The sequence below is a fragment of the Canis lupus genome, chromosome 34 (assembly GCF_003254725.2).
Source record: "Canis lupus dingo isolate Sandy chromosome 34, ASM325472v2, whole genome shotgun sequence".
Classification (NCBI taxonomy): Eukaryota; Metazoa; Chordata; class Mammalia; order Carnivora; family Canidae; genus Canis; species Canis lupus.
The window spans coordinates 10,895,534-10,915,147 of NC_064276.1; the positions used below are offsets into that span (position 1 = coordinate 10,895,534).

At 60.9% G+C, this 19,614-nt stretch overlaps 1 protein-coding gene and 2 long non-coding RNA genes across 9 annotated transcripts; 2 read left to right on the forward strand and 1 right to left on the reverse strand.

The window, feature by feature from the left end:
• Nucleotides 1-1,495: 1,495 nt before the first annotated feature.
• On the reverse strand, nt 1,496-8,461 carry LOC112662762 (uncharacterized). 4 transcript variants are annotated; one of them, XR_004812062.2, is made up of 5 exons: nt 8,101-8,456; nt 7,434-7,551; nt 6,884-7,076; nt 4,929-5,900; nt 1,496-4,439 (listed from the first exon to the last, which is right to left on the reverse strand). It is a non-coding gene; the product is annotated as an uncharacterized LOC112662762 (long non-coding RNA). The 4 variants fall into 4 exon arrangements; XR_004812063.2 differs by having other exon boundaries at nt 1,501-3,380; nt 4,303-5,900; nt 8,101-8,461; XR_003138805.3 differs by lacking the exon at nt 1,496-4,439 and having other exon boundaries at nt 5,058-5,072; nt 5,446-5,900; nt 8,101-8,446.
• A 1,021-nt stretch (nt 8,462-9,482) lies between these two features.
• LOC118353276 (uncharacterized) lies at nt 9,483-11,322 on the forward strand. 3 transcript variants are annotated; one of them, XR_004811953.2, is made up of 3 exons: nt 9,483-9,616; nt 10,085-10,364; nt 11,171-11,322. It is a non-coding gene; the product is annotated as an uncharacterized LOC118353276 (long non-coding RNA). The 3 variants fall into 3 exon arrangements; XR_004811954.2 differs by having other exon boundaries at nt 9,501-9,602; XR_004811952.2 differs by lacking the exon at nt 9,483-9,616 and having other exon boundaries at nt 9,630-10,364.
• Nucleotides 11,323-13,047: 1,725 nt separating this feature from the next.
• IRX4 (iroquois homeobox 4) lies at nt 13,048-17,824 on the forward strand. 2 transcript variants are annotated; one of them, XM_035710250.2, is made up of 5 exons: nt 13,048-13,138; nt 13,671-13,922; nt 14,556-14,686; nt 15,615-15,943; nt 16,402-17,824. In XM_035710250.2, exons 1-5 carry the CDS (start codon nt 13,094-13,096, stop codon nt 17,223-17,225), a joined length of 1,581 nt encoding a protein of 526 aa, XP_035566143.1. In that variant the 5' UTR covers nt 13,048-13,093; the 3' UTR covers nt 17,226-17,824. The 2 variants fall into 2 exon arrangements, with proteins under 2 accessions (XP_035566143.1, XP_035566144.1); XM_035710251.2 differs by having other exon boundaries at nt 14,574-14,686.
• Nucleotides 17,825-19,614: the final 1,790 nt, after the last annotated feature.

A 19,614-nucleotide genomic window follows, 5' to 3' on the forward strand; every position in this document is an offset into this window, starting at 1 on the left:
GATGACAGCCGCCATGGAAGTCTGCGGGATGCGAAGACCACCAGGGTTTGGGGAAAGGCCAGGAAGGAAGTGCATAGAGAAGGAGACATCATTTCCAGAAGGTCTGATGTTATAACCATTTAACCTTAGAAAAGATGAAGAAATGTGCTTAGAAGACCTAACGATGTACTATGTTCGGTCACTTTTACAAATGTTTTGTTCTGCTCCTAGATTCCCACCACCAATCCTCCATGAAGTCTAATGTACAGAAAACTGCAGGCAGGGATGCCTGGGTGGCTCGGCAGTTGAATGTCTGCCTTTAGCTCGGGTCATGATCCCAGGGTCCTGGGATTGAGTCCCAGATTGGGCTCCCCGCAGGGAGCCTGTTTCTTCCTCTGCCTATGTCTCTGCTTCTCTCTGTGTGTTTTTTGTGAATAAATAAATAAAATCTTAAACACACACACACACACACACACACACACACAGGCAGTGTGAGTGATAGTGGGAGATGCGCCCCCAAACCACAACTCATCTCCCAGCAAACCGTCCTCCTGCCCGGGCCCCGACTTACTTGTGTTCCCCAGGGCATGGCCAGACCCCTGTACTGTCTCTGCTCCCTCCCTGTCCAGGCCCCCACCCTTAGGCAACTGCAAAGCCCACCAAGGACCTGGCTCATCCCTTCACCCATCAGCTCCATCTGCTGTGCCCAAGACCAAGCACCTGCCATTCCCTGGTGCAGGCCAAGCTGCCATCAACTAATGAGCAAGTGGAAGACAGCTTGAACACACACGAGTCCTCTCTCCTACCAGATATCAAAGACTATGGTGGTCTAGGCAGGCAGCAGTGCCAAGCTCAAGACACGGCTTCTGAAACCCGAGTGACAAATTCTTACCCCTTCCCAGCAAAGGTTGGGGGGACAGAAGTAGAATCAGAGGTCAAACAGTTTCCTCTTAAATCAATCATATGGAAGCCACGTGCACCATCCTCCCACAGCCCAGTGGCAGAAGCTTTGTTCATGGTCCATGCATAGCTGAAGGGAGGCTGGCAGTGTGGTAGCGGTGGCCTGTCACTGGGAGGGTGAGGCGACAATGGCAGACCTGCCCCTGCTGCCCCGCTGGAGTCAGCTTCTGCCTCCGACGTCAGCAGGGATGCCAGGCAGCCATTTGCTAATGCATTGTGGGTAATGCGAACATTCCCAATGCCACGGACATGTGACAGGAGTAACACATTTACAGGGCAGAGCCCGTTGTTTTATAAGGATAGGCTTTCATTATTGAGGAGCTATCGTCAAAGAATGTAAGACTCTGTTTCAAATCTATCCCATAAAGTTAATATTTTAATCATTAAATAAGTACAAATAGTAATTATTATTTAAATATTTTAATTAATTCTTAAAATTAGACAAAATACACCATACATATTTTGATGAGTGATGCATATTATTTAATGAATAACAATGGACAAAGTGTCTACCTCTGCAGAGGAAAAAGAAAAAATGCTGATCCCTACCTCACACCATATGATAAACAAACTTCAAAAGGGGCCTGGATGGGAAGATTGAAACTGAAAGATAAAGGAGTGATGGGAACACAGCCATAAATCATACACAGAGACGTAAATGACTGTGTCAAAACAATTTACTTCCATTTAGTCAAAAGTACAATTGATAATATTAAATATCATTATTTGGCACTGATTATTAAAAATAGATAAAATAATAATACATATTACTGAACATTATTATTTACTATTAATATTATAATATTAAATATTCTTATCTCCCTAAACTACAAGAAACAGGTTTTGATTTTTTAGGGCCACACTAGAACATCTCTGGTTCTCTGGTTTTGGACTGCTACCTTAAAACTTCAACACGCAATTGCATCATTATTTTTCTGTACATTCTACAGACCTGTCACATCAGTGCTCCCTCCACCACAGTCCTGGTGATCCATGTAACCGGTGGTCAGTGCAGTAGCTGGCAAGTCCCCCAGACACCCTTGTCCAAACAGCCAGTGGCTACAGCATGCCGACACCTAGGCAGTCCTACAGAGAGCCTACAGGGCAGAGAAGTAGGGCCAGTGGCTGCTAGAAACGTTCACAAATAGGAAGTATTCATGTGGAAGTTAAGAAACATTCTTGAAAACATTATTTTCTCCTGCCCACGCAGCAATAACGGACACATCACCTTCCACTTCAGCCTTTAGTGGCACTGTGTATTTTGCCCATATACTGTATTTTCCCTTTAAGACAGTATTTCTTTCTAGTTGCTTTCTCTGTGTTGAAAATTATATCGTGGGGATCCCTGGGTGGCTCAGCAGTTTGGCACCTGCCTTTGGCCCAGGGCATGACCCTGGAGTCCCAGGATCAAGTCCCACATCAGGCTTCCTGCATGGAGCCTGCTTCTCCTCTCTGTGTCTCTGCCTCTCTCTCTCTCTCTCTGTCTCTCATGAATAAATAAATAAATTCTTAAAAAAAATTATATCGTAATGTATAATTACATAGTGACATACAGTCATAATTTGGAATCATATAATGTACAGCATAATCACACGATCATAAATAATTATAATGTCATGAATAACTGTAGGAGTCAGATAGGACAGGTTGTGCTGCTATAACAAACAATCCCAACATCCAGTGGCTTGAACCATGGCCGATTCTCACTCTCACAGTGGGTCCGCCTCGGGCAGCAGGCTGTCTCATCCATGGAGCCCGGCTGAGCCCCTGTCATCTCGGGTGCTGCCCTCTGCCACAGCAGGTGGATGTGCCAGCCAGAGACAGTCACAAGGTCCAGTGCCTCCCTGGCAGCAGGCAAAGGAGCTTGTGTGCAGCATAAAGACACCCCCCCCCCCCGGCCCGGTGCTGGCTGCGAGCAAGGACTCATTGCAACCCTTGACCAGAGGCAAAATGGAGCAGGCTGTGAACCAGAAACATCAGAGCAATCACGCTGGGAAGAGTCCACCACGCCTCCTATGACTGTACGAGCCTTTGGTAAAACCTTGGGAGAGCCAAAGTTCAGAGAATGTGGTCACCACGGGGCTGCCGCTGCTCAGCCAGTTCATCAGCCACCACCCAGGGAGGTCTGCAAAAGGGCCCAATGTTCTGGAGGCCGGCAAAAGTGCAGCCAGCCAGATAGAAGGACCACACAGTGAGAGCAGGTCATCGGCCCCCAGAAGTTAGGGCTGGAAACAGTATAGCATGGTGAGTCCACGGAAACGTGGTGGTGCAGATACCCAAGGCGGGTATTCAGTGGCGCCTATAGTTTGCTCCTTCAGTGATGCCTTCACTCGTGCTGTTGACTGCCCCATCTGCCCCTCTCTGAGGACAGTATGCTCCAGCAGGGCTGATGGGTTTCTTCCCTCCATGTGCTGGCACACCCCGAAACCTGCCACAGGGGGCTGGGACATGGGAGATGCTCCATCAGGGCCCCTACATGAACAGTTGTGGCCTTCCAGGTGCAAGAACCCTCCTAATGGCGCCTCCGTACTCTGCTGTTCTTCTATGAAGAACGCCGTGCACACGTCCTCATCAACTCCACATTCACCAAGCCCCTACTGTGTGTTTACTGTGCACCTACTACGTACAAAACAACCTGCCTGAAGCATTCATTCTAGTGCAGGAGGGGAGGGAATAAGGACAAAGAAATGAAGTAATGATACAATGTGCCCGATGGTGATAAAACACAGGAGGGAGACAGGAGAGGACTGGCTCTCACGTACTCCCCTCAGCTGCCCCGGGGCCGGGGTGACCGAGAGGCCTCGTGCAGTTAGGGATGAGGGTGCCATGTGATCCTTCCTGATGGACACACGGGAGGTGCTCTTGGTCTGGGGGCAGGGGTTCCCCCTTCTGTGGACCTGACAGTGCTGATGAGGCAGTGGGGGGTGGGTGGGGGTCAATATGAAGAAATAAACCCAGGTGAACATGCAGCAGCCCAGGCTCCTGTGCTGTGGGTTGAATGCACACATTGCAGCTTCAACCCCAATACCCCACAGTGTGCCCTCGTTTGGAAACAGGGTCATCACAGGAGTAACTGGGTGAGGATGTGCTGGAGAGAGAGTGAGCCCTAACCCCAGGCAACCATGTGCCTCTTAGAGGGGGGACCAATACACACATAGGGAGAGCGCCAGGCGAGCATGATGGGTCCAGACCCCAGGTGGCCAGCAGCCACCCAAGGCCGGAGCGAGGCTAGAGTAGGGCCTGCCTCATGCCTCCGGGGCACCAGCCCCACCAAGGGCTTGGTCTTGGGCGTCTCCCCACCAGACCCCAGAGAGACACCCACTTTGTGGCACTTTGTGATGCAGCCCAGGAACACGGACACACCTCCTCCACTTGGGTCTCCGAGCCCTGCATGTTGGCGGTCAGCCCCGCGGAGGAGAAGGTGCCGTGTCCCGCTGAGCATCAGGGATCACAGTTCCTTACAGGAGCTTTTGTGTCACGGGCAATAAGAGCGTCTCTTTCTGCCATATTTAAGCAGAAAATGAAAAGGTTGCTAAATGTAGAAGTAATTTTGACTGAGTCATTGATCTGGATACTTTTAAAGTAAAACAGTAAGTATTTCTGTCACACTTTGAAGTCGAGTTCTGTGGTCCCCTCTCCTCCCCGAGGGTTATTTTATAGCCATTAAGAATGTGTTCCTTTTATCTGGGGCCTTCAATTAATTGAATTTCAAAAATACTCTGAAATGGTTTTTTTTATATAAAAATCAGCTAAGTCCTGGAGGACATTCTTGTATGATTTACCGCCACAATAATTAAAAGCCTGTGCTTTACACCGGTCACCGCTGGAGCGCCGCCAGCTGCACGGAGGTTTACGGCACCATCTGTAAGGCCCCCAGGGTCGGGAGGACACTGCTCAGGGTGGCAGCATGCACTCCCGAATCCCCTTCAAGGGGACACAGCAGCGTTCGCAAGGCAGCGAAAGGTACAGCAATTCGGCGCCTCACTTACAGACCAGCCAACGTGGGCACAGGGTCCCTGCGTTCGTGAGTTCTATGTGAGGGCACTGCGGTCACAGCCCACACACACCTCCGACCCGGGGTGGAGAGGTCATCATGCCAAATCTCGGAGGGCAGCTCAGGCCGAGAGCAGCACCTGGGAGGGCAGGGGGGTCACAGTGCACTCGGCTCATGAAGGACCAGGACAGCCGCCAACCCCGCTGCACCTGCACCCACACCTCTGCCTCTCTTCTCTGCTAATGGCTCTCGTCAACGTCCACATGTGACCGTAGCGTTTGTGTGTGACTTCTAGGGAGCAGTGCACGTGAACGAGGCAGTCCAGAAGCATACCCCGCTCCTTTCCTGCTGCGAGCTCTGGCAGGATGCCCCGTGAGGCTCCGTTGGGGGGCCCCCCACCTGTTGTTAAGTGTTTCTGAAATCCCTGACCCAAGGATGAGCTCCTGCCCCTGGAGCCCTCAACCCTCCTTTTTCCATTCTCTAGACCCTCCTTCCTGCCCCTCTGTTGGGACCTTCATGTGCAAACTCCAGGCCATGACGTCCACCACTACTGGCTCTATGATGTGAAGTTCCATCCTCGGGTTTGGATGCATTCCCTAGCCTGGCGTTGGTGATTCCAGCCTGCAGTGGGCAAATGTCTCAAGTTTAACCATACAGACTACAGACACTGTTTGAATGAACAGCCTCTCACTTTTAAGAGAAGAAACCTCCCTGCAGTGTGCGGGTATGTTTCAGCATTACAAACAGGACATGGCATTTCTGACACAAGGAGAAAAAAACCCTTCCCAACTCCTGCACCCCTGGCCTCCTTCCAAGCTCATGAGGGGTGGGGTGAGCAGGAGAGGAAAACGTGACACAGGAGGCACGGCCGTCAGTCCACACGAGATCACTCTGAGCTGCAACCACTTGTACCTCTGATCGACGGCCAGGGTCACATTGCTGTCCTGAACCCAGGCACCCCTCGGCTCTGAAAAAGAAGTCACTCTGATTTTCTGCTTTAGATATTTTTGTTGGACCCCTACCCCCTCTTCCTGCAGCCCCAGGTGAGAAACAGGTCTCATTCAAAGATGAGAGATACGGCTGGCTCTCCCCTCAACACTCTTAGACCTGGGCCCCAGACACTGCTTTGCTGCGAAGTCAGGCCAAGGAGGCCCAGAAGGCCAGGCCTTTCCAAAGACAAGGGCATCTGTGGGACACGGCGCCCAGTGGTACCAAGAGGTCCTTCTGGGGCCTTGCTCCCAGGGGTCCCCGGACCTCAGCAGGAGCCTCTGGGCCCTTCTGGGTCCCCAGGAAGGTGGGACAGGCTGTGGATCCCCCACCGATGGCAGGCAGCAGGCAGCAATTGGGCCAGCACAGCCTTCTCCACCACCAGATGCCTCTGCATGTTGCTGCAACGTCCAGGCAAGGGGGGGATGCAGCAGCAGGGCCAAGCCCTGGGGGCACGGAGACTTCTGTTTCAGATTGCATAGGGCAGCTCTGCCAGCAGCAAAAACAAAAGACGGATTGAGAGACAATGGATCTGTAAGGGAAGCAAGCCCTGACCAAAGGTGGGGCGCAGTGGTGGGCACAGCTGGCAGCCTCGTCACTGTGCAGAGTGCGCGCCAGGGCTCGCCCTCAGCCAGCCCCTGGAGCCGTGTGGTCCCTCAGAGGTGGCCACAGCTGCAGACTGGCTTTCTGGATTGATTACTCACCCTGATGCCAAAGAGGGATGCTCCCTGGGGCATTTCCCTCGTTTCCTCAGAGCACCTACCCAGGAGGCTCCCTGAGGGTGGCAGTGGAGCCAGGGGCCGAGGAGCAGAGGATGGCCACCGAGGCTTCTGGTCGGTTGGCCAAGGACCTGGGCAAGGTCAGGCCTGGCAGTGGCCAAATGATGCGACACTGATGACAGGCTCTCAGGGAGTGCAGTGAAAGGAGAAGCTGCGTCCCAGGGAAGGGCGGTGGATCCCCTACCTTCCAGGGTAGTGCTGTCTCCAGGGCACGCATGCTGCCGTCCGGGCTCTGGGCCCCCGGAGGACGCAGCGCCTCTTGGGCAGCCAGTCGCCCTCCGCTCCTCTTGGGCCTTGATGCTTCTCACCCGTGCGCTGCCGCTGCTGTTGTTAAAAGGCCCTGGTGAATGCAGAACCAGTCTATCTCCAAATCGAGGCTGTAGACACAAACATGCCTTGCTTATCTGCAGCTATGAAAAGAATCCGAGTCCCAGGTGAGCCCAGCAGGGAGGGATTGGCATGCTTGCCCCAGGGCCCTGCCAAGACCTTCCTGTGGCCGGGAGAGGGAGGAAGACACTGAGGGCAGGGCAGGGACAGAGGGCAGCCCCCTCCCCACACGGCCCATTGGGTCCTTCTTCCACTTCCTTCTGGCTGCCCTGAGAATGTTTCCCGACCTCCCTACACAGAGGGCACCCCTCCCACATCCCCCTCCATTCAACCCAGGTACATGGAAGGGCACACGGATGTTGCACATCTGAATGGAGCCTGTAGGCCCATAGCCACAGGAAGCCCACCTTCATGTTTTCAGAGCAACCCCAGGACCAGAGCTGTGTCCTTCCCAGAGACCAGCAGAAGCTCTGGACTCAGCTCAGGGCCAGGAAGCCGGGGACTGCTGGCTCTCCTCTTTCTGCTCTGCAGAGGACACGGAAGTGTGCCAGAGGACTGGAGACAAACACCAACCCCCTACCCCCTCACCCCTCTACCCCTGAACCCCCACCCCTGCGCTGCTGGGGCAGCAAGGACATGTGCAGGCCTTCCCGCTGCTACAGAGAGCTTTCAAGAAAAAGAAGGCGGTGGGGGGGTGGATGGTAATAACTTTTTTAGACATTATCCAATCAACACATCTTCAATGTCACTACAAGGCCACAGATTGTGAAGAGAACTTCATGGTTCTGAACGGATGGGGGAGGGGGTCAGGGCCAGAAGTGCCCCCCTGAGGGACCTGGGACTTGCCTACCCAGGATGACTTCCATCCTGGACTCAGGTTGCAGAAGCCACAGGCTATTCAGGGGGAGGTGTGTCCCCAGGCCAGAGGCCCAGCCCAGGAGCGCTCTGGACTGCCCTGAGAAAGCTCCCAGGTCAGGCCCCCACCGGGGGAAGGTCACAGGCCTGCTGGCCCCCAAGCACTTTCTGTTACCTGGGAACACCCACCTCCAGCCACCCAAGCCCTAGCACCCTCACCAAGTCAACCGCTGCTGCCCAAGCAGCTGGAGCGGGCAGGGGCCGCGGACGGTAGCCAGTGAAGCAGCCTCCCTTAGGGTGAAGGGGCCATACGGATGGGGGGGGGGGGGGGCAGTGCGGGCCAGAGAGCCGAGGGCGGGAGCCTGGCGGCCTAGCCTCCTGCCCAGCCGCCCTCAGCCAGCTGTCCAGAGCGGGGGACACCACGGCCAGGGGGGCTCAGGAGACCTGGGGCCGGCGGCTTCCTCTGGCCCAAGCCGCCAGGGTTCGGCCAGATGAGGGCTGCGTGCCTTCCCGCGGCCTTGCTGCGGCTGGGCTGCCTCCCCCGCGCAGGGCGCCCCCGCCCCCGCCCCCGCCGCCGCCCCCGCCCCCGCCCCAGGGCGCCCCTCGGCGCGGCTCAGGCGCCCCACGCACCCCGCGCGCGGGCCAGGCGGAGGGAAAGTTGGCAAGCGCGCGGCGCCCGCGGGGGAAAGCGTTAATGGGCGGCCGGGTGGGAGCAGAGCGCTCGCTCGCCCACGTCACGCCGGTGCGGGCTCGGCTGACGACCGCGGCGCCTGGGGACGCCGGCGCGCTCCGCTCGCCAGGTGCTCCGCCTGGAAATGTCTCCATTAGTTGTCGCCGGCTCCCCGCCGGAGCGCGCGCGCCGAGCGGCCGCGCAGAGCCCTCGCGGGCGGCCGGTAGTGGCCGGGCGCCACCGCAGGTAGGCGAGGTCCCCGCGCCCGCCCCCGCCCCGGGGCTCCGAGACCCCTCCCCCCTCCCGGGGAGGCGGAGGCTCGGCGCGGCCGCCGAGGGGCGCGGGCGGCGGCGACTGCGGCGACTCCCCGGTGCGTCCCGGGCTGCGCGCTGCTCCCCGCGGCCCCGGCGCCCCAGCGGCGCGGGCGGGCGCGTCCCCAGCGCAGGTAGGGAGTGGGCTCGGCCGCACAAACTTTGCCAGGATCGCTCCGCGCCGGAGGGCACAAAGTTTGCTGCCAGCCGCTGGGGTCTCCCGAGGCCGGGGCGTTCGCCGCAAGTTGCGGAGACGGGGTGTGGGGGCGGCGCGGGGCGCGGGGGCCGACGCGGGGCAGCGGGGCCTGATCCCGGACGCCCCGGCTGCGCGCCTTTCCCGCTCCGGCAGCGCCCTGCGGGCGAGCGGCGGGGGCGCAGCGGGAGAGCTGGAGCGAGCCGACCTGGGATGGAGGCGTTTCGGGAGCAGGATTCAACGCGCTGGCCTGCAGCTCGCCCGCCTGACTTCGCCGAGACCCGGAGCACCGGCCCCGAAGGAGTGACCTGCCGACCTCGGGGCTGGCTGGCGAGCGGCGCGCCGCGGATATCCAGAGCGCCTTTCGGCCCCACACCCCGCCCCGGGTGTCCGCGAGCGGTGGGCGGGCACAGGCGCCCCGAGGGCTGGCCCCATGCCTCGGCGGCGGCGGCGGCGGCGAGGCCCTAGCCTGGCCTGCGCGCTCTAGCCTCCGCCCTCTGCCTGGGGTCAACTTGGCTGGGCTGGAGAGAGCCCCTGGCGGCTCTCGGTGCGGAGAACCAGGTGGCCCCGGGGGTCGACTGGGGGAACCGACCGGGGGCGCCTGGCCCCAGCCGGTCTCGGGGGGCGGGGGAAGAATGTCAGGGCGCGGCCTGTCTCCCAGAGGCCTCTCCTCGGCCTACAGCACCTTTGGGCAAAAAGGGCGACCCACAGGCCTCTCACATTCGGCGCTAACCATCCTCAGCCCCCTCGCCCTGGGCTCCTTTAGTACTCAACAGGCCAGTGGGGGCACTTAACGGAAGCTGAGCTGCTGCCCTGTCCGTGGGAAGCCTCTCCTGGGTGTATTTAGAACCGAGGGTCCCTCAAGGGACGTGAGGTCAGTACGCCCGTGTATGCAGGCGCGTTCAGCTGGTGATACCGGAGATGCTGACACTCCTGCTGTATCCTCTCTTGGAGGGAAACCCGGTGCTCAGCTCAAGGCTCAGCCTTTCAGGAAAGGGCACTCGAATATTATTCTGGTGTCTTCTACAGGGCCAAGATAACCCGAAAGTATCCCGGTTCCAGGAGGCCTGCCTCAGCCAGGGTGCAGGCTGTCAGCGAGATTTCCCGGGTGTGCTCCAGATTGGAGACAGGCCTGACTAACCCCGAATCCGGGATTAGATAGCAGGGCCTGGGTGATCGGTGGCAAGGTCGCTAGGCTCCTCCGGCAGCAGAGCCTCCCCAAGCAGGGTAGCCATACAGGCCGCCCTGTCGCAGGCCTGGGGCGGCACGAAGCGGAGGACCAGTGTGCAATGGCCTTGGGAAGTCTCCGGTGAGCTTGATTTCTGGATTAGAAGGAAAGGTTCCCCGGGAGAACCGGGCTAGGCAGGTGGGGACTGAGAGCGTCTATTGAGGCACTCAGGCTGAAAAGGAAAACCTGGCAGTGATGGTCAAAAGAAGCCCCTGCCACCCCTCCCCTAGGGGCCCCCGCGGCCGGGCTGTGCCCAAAGGTGGGCACCTCTGCTCAGAAGATAAACGATGATGTGTGTGTTCAGGGGGCGCCGTTCCCCTCCAGCTGTGGCCCGGGTAAGGAACCGGCCTGGGCGCGCTGCTCTGCGAACTAGAGCCTCGGGCCCTGGGACCTGGGCGCTGGCTGTCGTCCCCCGCGGCCCGGGTGCTCACAGTCGCCGGAGGTTGGGCCCTGGGAAGTGGGCGAGGAAAAGATGCAGAATGCACCTTCTATCCTGATTACTGCTCCCTGGGCCCTGGGCCACCCTGGGCTCCTACCCCTCCCTCGCCCGGGCCTCATTACCGGGAGAGAGCGAGCTGTTTGTAAACAATAAATAATGGAAAGTAGGAGGATGTTCAGAAAAGCCTCAGCAGAAGCGGGAAAGCTGGAAGGAGTTGGGAGGAGGGGGTGGGGGAGGGGCGGAGCAGAGGAGGAAGAAGGAGAGAGATGGAGAGATTCATTTCTGCCCAGAAGCCCCGGTGGCTAGTTTCTTATTATTTACAGGAGGTGATATTAGCAATTCAGGTGAGAAAGAAATAAACACGGCTGCCACGAGATCAATACAGAATTCAGAAACAATTATTAATGTCATTTGACTCGTGTTCTTTATATATCTCTCCCGGCTACAGACGCTTAAACTGTCTGAATAATTTGCATGGAGCGGCTATTCATTATTTCCGATGATTTTCCTTCGCAAGCAGCTCGGACGTGGCCGGCTGTGGTTCAACGCGATCGGAGAGCTCGTATTTTCATCTGTAAATTAAAGCAATTACGCAGCAGATATCTTATGATGCGTACTGTGGTCTCCAGATAGTCATCAATCACCTTCAACCGAGCTGTCAGAGCGGGCAGATTTCGTTTCTGGGAGGCAGGTTTGCAGCTGGGGAGAGGGCGAGAACGTCATCATTAATTAGAGGGTGACCCTGGGGCGATTCACAGGTCTGAACCCAGGAATCTTTCCGAGCAAGTCTGCACAGCGCCGCCGCGCACAGTTCCCCTCCCGGCCGCGCGGGAGGCCGAGCGGGGCGAGCGCGCGGCAGGGGCGAGCCCGGGTCCCCGCAGGGCGGCGGCACAAAAGGCGGGGAGCGAGTTCGGGGTGCCCAGGCGCCCCTCCGCCGCCTGCGCGCTCGCCTCCGTTGGGGATTCGGGCAAGGTCCCAGGACCCGGACTGAATGGGGAGGTCCCGGGGTGGGCACTCGGCCGGCTCCCCAGACTGCTCCGTGCGCCCCGGGCGCTGAGCTACGCGACACGGGCGGGGAAGGGCGTCCCGGCGCTCCCTCCCCGGCACCTAACCCTGAGGGTCGCCCGGAGCAGCCAGCGTAGCGGGAGGGGCCCCGGAGCGGAGGCGGGAAACCTGCTCTTCCGAGCGCGCGGGGACGTCTGGCAGTCCCGGGTTTAGCCGCGAGGGGCAGGGGAGGCCGAGGGAGGGCGGCCCGCGCAAGGGGGTGGAAGAGGAAAGGGAGGGTCGCTCGCCGCGTCCGGAGGTGGGACGGAGGAGGGGGCGTTCCCCGGGGACGCGGTGGCGGAGAGTCGCCAAGCCCCGCCGCACTTGGGCCACCGAGCCCCGGCGTGGATGGCTCCGGGAAGGGCCTCGGGACCCACACACCCGAGGGCCTCCTGACCCCCGGACGCGGACACTTGCAGCCGCTTTGGGTCCTGGAGCTCCGCCCCGGAGTTGGGCTCGAACTGGCGGGCGGCGGCGCGGCCCCGGAGCCGAACAATAGTGCGAGCGGCGCGCCGGCCGCGGAGCTGCCTCCCTGCACCCGGGGCGGCGCGCGGAGGCCGGGCGGTGGCCGGGCGGTGGCCGCCTGCGCCAGCACCAGCGCGGGGCTAATTTTAACTGTTGATTACATCTTCAGCGGAGACTCGCTCGTGTGTCCCTTCACATGTCTCATTTGTAATTGAGACTAATGATTACAGTGGGGCGGGAAGGAGCAGGTGCTCATTAATTAATTTCTAATTAAAAGTGCTTCCCGTTCTCGGTGACTAAGGAGAAGCAGCCTTCGTCGGGGCGGTAGTGAGTCCACGGATGGAATTCGTTGGTTAGAGCCCGCTGCCCCTGCGCCCCGCGCGGCGCCCCGGCGGTCCCCGTCCCCGTCCCCGGCCCGTCCCCGTCCCCGCCCCCGCCCCGCGCGGCCGCCAGTGACCCGCGCGTCTGCGGCCCGGCCCGGTGCGCGGCGTGGGCTGACGTCAGCGCCTCCGCCGCTTAAAGCCACGCACATCTGACTTGACGGGTTCGCGCAACTCGGTTTTTTTTTTTCCTTTTTTGCAAAATATGTATTTGTGTCGCCGCTGCGAGGCCGGTTGGTCCCAGAGCCCCCTCGAGGCTCGGGAATGTGAAGCCAACAGGCTCGCTGCGGCCGCCGCCGCTCACTTCCCTACCGGGTTAGAAAAGTTTGCGGGGCGTGTGGATGAAGTAACCGGCTCTTCTGCTTCGCCCTCCCAGCGCCTAGGAGCCGGCGGCCCCGGAGCAGTGGCCGCGCCGCGCCGCGCCGCCCCCCGCGGCGCAGGACCTCGCCGGCCCCGCCCGCCGGCCCCGGGCCGCGCGCGCCATGTCCTACCCGCAGTTTGGATACCCGTATTCCTCCGCACCCCAGGTAAGGGGCCTTGCGCGGTGCGGGGGCGCGGCGGGACACGCGGGCGGGCGGGCGGTGCGGCCCCGCGGCGTCGCTGCCCCGGACCCGGGCCTGTGCCGCGCGCTCCTCCCTCGCACCCAGCCCGGCGGAGCGCAGGGGCGCTGAGACAGTCTGACGTGCGGGGGCCCCATTTCTCCCGCTTTGCTTGATCCCCACTCCCACCCGCACCCGCACCCGCACCCCACCCCGGGTCCGTGGCTTCGCCCCAGAGGAGCCCAGGGACTCAAGACAGACGTGACACAGGAGGGCGTGCGCGGCCTGGGAACCCCCCACACAGGGACGGACCCCCGGGGGGGTGCACTCGGGGCCTGGACGGGCGGGGCCCAAGAGGCTGGAGGAAGCAGCCCCGCAGAGCCGACTCCCGGCGGGAAGGAGCGCGCGCGCCGCGGGCAACGGGGCGCCCTCCTGGGCCGGGAGCAGGGCGGGTGGAGGCCTAGAGCCCCAGCCTCGCGCGCGCGCGCCCGCCCTTCCTCGCGGCCCGTCTCCCCTCCAGTTCCTGATGACCACCAACTCCCTGAGCACGTGCTGCGAGTCGGGTGGCCGCACGCTGGCCGAGTCGGGGCCCGCCGCGTCGGCCCAGGCGCCCGTCTACTGCCCGGTCTACGAGAGCCGGCTGCTGGCCACCGCGCGCCACGAGCTCAACTCTGCCGCGGCGCTGGGCGTGTATGGGGGCCCCTACGGGGGCTCGCAGGGCTACGGCAACTACGTGACCTACGGCTCCGAGGCGTCCGCCTTCTACTCGCTGGTAAGGGGAGGGGGAGGATCTGAGACCTTCCCGCCACGCCACGCCACGCCCCTGCCCCGGATTTGCCAAGCCCACTCCCTGAACTCTGGAGTCAGGGGCGCCGGTGCCCTGGACCCCAGGTTGTAGGGGTGGGAAAAGCACCCTTCGCTGCTGCTTCACCTGTACACCTCCTCGCCTGGCTGCTCAGAACCCCGCCAGGCCCCCGGGCGGGGAACCCCCCAAGCCTGACCACAGCACCATGGCCCAGGGCAGCCCCTGCTCCCCATCTCCACAACCCCTATCCTCACTCCTCTGGGTCTCTCTCTCCCTCTCCTCCCAACCCCCACCACTCAACCCCTTTCGGACCTCCCTTTTGCTCCACCTCTCCCTCTCCCAGCCATCCGCTCACCCTCCTCTCCAGTGCTGCCGTCCCAGCCCCCTACCCTCTTCTCTGCCCCTTTATTCCTCTAATCTCATTCTCACCCCTCCTCCCCATTCCCCTACCCCAACGCTCCCTGGGCCCTAGAGAGAGTCGGGAACGGTCGGGGTGGCTGGTGAGGCTGCCCAGGGTCTGTGCCCAGCGTTCAGGAGCAGAGGGATGTGGGGGAGGGGGCGGGGTCGAGCTGGGTCGCCTCCAGGAAGCTTCGACCCCAGGCTCCTGGGATCCTACAGAACGGCTTCGACTCCAAGGATGGGCCTGGATCTGCGCATGCGGGCCTGGCGCCTGCCGCGGCCGCTGCCTACTACCCCTACGAGCCGGCGCTGGGCCAGTATCCCTACGACAGGTGAGGGACAGAAGTCCTCGCATGCCCTGCATGGGCCGCAGGGCTCCATCAGCCGTCAGAATCACCCACACACACCAGCCCCACCAGCTCCACACCCCCTAGAAAAAGTTGGGAGGTAGAAGGAGGGGCATTTTTCTGGTCCAGCTCCCGATGACCTTGGTTTAGTCCAGCCCCACTCCCTAGGCAAGCCATGCTCCACAGGGGTTAAGGTGCGTCCCCACCACCCCCACCCCCAGCCCACTGTCTGGACTCCCAAAGCCCTTGCTGTGATGTGGTTTCCCTGAGCAGACAGGTCTTATTGCCCAGGCTTCGGACACCTGCCCCAACCCAAGATGCGCAGCCCATGTGGGTGTGTGGGAGCCCCATCCACCTTCCCCCTGTGGTGAGAACTGGAAGGGGGAGTCCAGTGGGACCCACTCAAAGACAGCATGGCCCACCTTGGGGAGAGGAGGGAACAATTAGGAACTAACTGCAGAAAGTTCACCATAGGCTATCTGGGCATTTTCTTTCTGTGGGCACTAATGACCGCTTCTGCCCATGGGTGTTATACAGTTGGTCTCACACTTCTACGATGTGCTTTCCTGGTCTGGGGATCAGAAGGGTAGGAGAGACACCTCATAAAGGAACCCAAAGAAGTAGATGTCTAGGTAGTGACAATGACAGAGACCTGGCCAGGTTTTGAGCCCCCACTCCACTCCTGACCACTCTGGCTGGGAAAGAGCCAGGCTCCCTTTAAGTTTAATCAAACATAAGCATCTTCACTTTCTGGGGCCCCAGAAAGCAGTGCATGGGCAGTGGCGAAGGGCGGGGCCTCGGTCCCGCCCAGGTCTTACCCCATGATGAGGCCTGAAAGCCTGCACGGGCCTTGCTCTGGCCTCCGGCACCACAAGGGCCTCGGCCGGCGACCCATTGCCCAGCCTGTCCCCAGGTACGGGACCATGGACAGCGGGACGCGGCGGAAGAATGCCACGCGCGAGACCACCAGCACGCTCAAGGCCTGGTTGCAGGAGCACCGCAAGAACCCCTACCCCACCAAGGGCGAGAAGATCATGCTGGCCATCATCACCAAGATGACCCTCACGCAGGTGTCCACCTGGTTCGCCAACGCGCGCCGGCGCCTCAAGAAAGAAAATAAGATGACATGGCCGCCAAGGAACAAATGTGCAGACGAGAAGCGACCCTATGCAGAGGGCGAGGAGGAAGAAGGGGTGGAGGAGGAAACCAGGGAGGAGCCCCTCAAGAGCACCAAGAACGAAGGTGGGTGGGAGTTGGTGATGCCAGGGCTGGGCACGGAGGTCGGGACTCCCTGTGCCTTCTTTGGGGTGCTAAGACCTCTAAAGACACTGAATCTGGGGTAGTTAAAGCAAACTGTGAGGGTTTGGGCAGCAAATGAATGAGGTGGCCCTGAGAGGCCCTGAGCCCAGGGGGCCTGCAGTTGGAACTGGGAGCAGGCTTCAAGAAGCCCAAAAGGGGCATCTACAACCTGAGACACGCCCACCCTGAATCTGAGGAGGGACTCCCTGAGTCTCCCGTGTACCCTCCGGGGGGATAGAGAGCATCTGGAGCAGGTGGGAGGTACAAGGAAGGGCTGTGGTGCTTTTCCTAGCTCCAGGGTCTGCCCCATAACCAGGGGCACAGAGCTAGGAAGGACCAGTGGGGTTCTGCTACACACATTCCTCTCTTCCTGCACTGGCCCCTCCCTCTATCCTGTGCAGAGTCCCTGGGCAAAGAGGAGAAGGATCTAGAGCTCACCGACTTGGAGGACTTCGACCCGCTGGAGGGGGAGCCCCATGAGTGCGAGCTGAAGCCGCCCTTCCAGCCCCTGGAAGGCGGTCTGGAGCGCATCCCTGCGGCGCCCGACGGTCCGAGCGCCCCAGGGAAGGAGGCCTCGGGCACCCTGCGGATGCCCCTGGCCGCCGGTGGCGGGACCGCCCTGGACCAGGACATGGAGAGAGCCAGGAGCTGCCTCCGGACCACAGCGGCTGGGCCAGAGCAGCAGCCCGGTGCAGGGGGCGGCTCACAGGCTTGTGAGGCCAAGCTGGGCTTTGCACAGGCTGGGGCCCCGGCGGGCCTGGAGGCCAAGCCGCGCATCTGGTCCCTGGCACACACTGCTACCGCGGCCACAACTGCCCTGAGTCAGACTGAGTTTCCATCCTGCATGCTCAAGCGTCAAGGCGCTGCGGCCCCTGCGGCCACTTCCTTGGCTCCTGCTTCATCCTCGCCTGCGGCCCCAGCCCCTACTGGTGCCCTGGACAGGCACCAGGACTCCCCGGTAACCAGTCTCAGAAACTGGGTGGATGGGGTCTTTCACGACCCCATTCTCAGGCACAGCACTTTGAACCAGGCCTGGGCCACCGCCAAGGGCGCCCTCCTGGACCCAGGGCCGCTGGGACGCTCGCTGGGGGCAGGCGCCAACGTGTTGACGACACCCTTGGCGCGCACTTTCCCTCCTGCTGCACCCCATGATGCACCGGCCTCAGGTGCAGCCAAGGAGCTGCTGGCCCTCCCGAAGGCCGGAGGCAAGCCCTTCTGCGCCTAACTGGCCCCTGCCCCTGAGCAGAGGAGGAGGAGCCCATGCTGGGGCTGCAGGCCTGTGGGTCACAGACTCTTTTTCTACCAAGTTTCCAAAGCAGGACGAGAGCGTGGCAAAGTTCAGGCAGCCAACCCACTGTAGAGGGAGGAGCTGAACTCGGCCTCTCCAGGCTACACGCCAGCCGCCTGAGCTGTCTTGCCAGGTCCACCGACCCCACCTGGACATGCACTAGTTCAGGCCATTTCCAAACTCCGAGACCCATCGGGATAGGGCTGCTCACAGGCAGAAGGGAGCCACCCTAAGCATAAAGTTTACGTCTGAAAGTTTACATGGAGAAGACATTTCCGTTCTGAGGCTTTGTTTTGCTGTCTCCTTTCGGGTTCGAGGCATGCCAGCGTTCCTCCCGGAAGACTCCTCAGCCTGGGGACCTGATCTCATCTTCCGCACATTTGCCAACAGCACTCCACCTCGTTCACACTATTGCACACTCTTAACTCGATAAAATTATGTTTTTTTTAAAAAATGTATGTTCACACCAATAATTGCCTGCTTCAGAGGCTAATATAACAAAACCAATAAACCGAGTGATGGTGTTTGCATTGCAACATGAACACGTTTCCAGCCCGGGATTGGAGGTCTCTGCGGGAGGAAAGGTGCTAATCCCCAAGGGAGTGAGCGGGAGCAGGGTCCTTGGCCCAGAGTCCCGCGGAAGTTGGTGCAGAGCCCCAGATGCTCTATAAAGTTGTTTTTCAAAAGAAGAGTTACAGTATATTCCAGGTTGTTGAACTCGAGTGGAATTGGATGAGAGGCTGGGGACTGTTACACTCTCCCCCATTATACCAAACTCCAAATTTTGAGAAAATGGGAGTTCCTCTTGCTAGATTAGAATAACTTTTAAACTTTCTGAATTCCCAGGCACTGTGTTGAGGGGAGAGCGAGGAGGGAGGCCATCCGTGCCCTGAGGCCCTTCTTCGGCGACCTCCCTCCAAGGACCCGCAGCCGCGCGCGACCCGAGCGTCCGCCCAGAGCCCTAGGCCGCGCCTGGAAGGGGGGGGGGGGTGGGCGGGAAGCGCTTAGGCTGTCGCAGGGATGGGGCGGGGCTGGGAGTCTAGGCCTGGGGTGGGGGCCGGGGAGGGAGGGTGGCCGGCGGCTTGCCCCGCCTCGCCCAGTTCCAGCGCGCTCCAAACCCCTGCGCTTGCTGCTAACCCCCGGCCCCCCAGCCCCACCCCTCGGAGCGGAGCCCGCGGACGGCCGGCATCTCCGAGGTGCAGGAAGGTCGCAGTTCCCAGGCTTCTGAGGACTCCCGCGGGCGCCTGGCCCCAAGCACGGGGCCCACTCGGACTCGTCCCCGCCTGCAAGCGCTCGTCCTGAGGCCCCACTGGGCCGCCTTACAGCCCCGGGTGTCCCGAGGGAGGACGGGCCGCCTACGCCAAGGACCTGCAAGGGGGCAGCGGCGGGGGCAGCGCGGCTGGAGCGCGGGTCGTCTCGCGGACGGGCGGGCGGCCTTCGAGGGACGCGCGAGGCGGGGCCTTGACTGGAGCCCTGTGGGGTTTGGCCCCGGGGCGAGGCTCCGGGCAGGCCGGGGGCGCTGTCAACGGGCCTGATGCGGGGGAGGGTGGTCGTTGGGACGAGGTGGCACCGGCAGAGGGAAGCGCAGCGCAGCCGGAGGCAGCTCCCGGGTGTGCGCCGGGCACCCCTGAGTGCTGGGCCCCGACCCTGCGGGCGGGACCTCGGACCCCAGCCCTGGAGCGACCCGGGCAGGCAGTCCGGGCCCCGGGAGGCCCCGCCCCAGGCGCCCAGCCCCGGGCCCGGCCGGACCGCGCGGTAATTGGATTGTATCCGCCCGCGCGCTGTCACCGTATTGACTTTCGCTCTCTTGGATGATATTATCGAGATTCGGAGGCTCGCCGCTGATGTGCCTGTCAAAAGGCTGCGGCGGGAGCCCCCGGCCTGGCGAGCGAGCATCAGCCAAGATAATTTGAAGTGAAATTTTCATTTTGACAGTAAACCCCTCAATTTCTAAAGGCTCCGCGCTCCGAGAGCTCGCTGGCAGGGGGAGGCTTTGCAGAAAGCCCACGTCTTACACTGAAAAGGGCAAAAGAACTCGAATTAGTTGTAATAGATAAAAGGGCAAAAATAAAGAGTCAAGGGTACTTGACAGTAATAGCGAAAGTGGAGTCTCGCGGGAGACGCGTCGCGGCCGCGGCCGGGGCGCCAGGAATTTTAATGCGGCCCGAGGGCGGCCGCTCGGCGCCCCCAGCCCAGCCCCAGACAAAGCCAGGCGTTTCCTGCAAAAGTCAGGCTTCGCGGAGGCAGGCATCGCGGCGGGGTGGGGCCGCGCCTGGGCCCCCGGCTGCGGGCGGCCTCTGGGTCTGGACCCCTGCTCCCCAGGTCA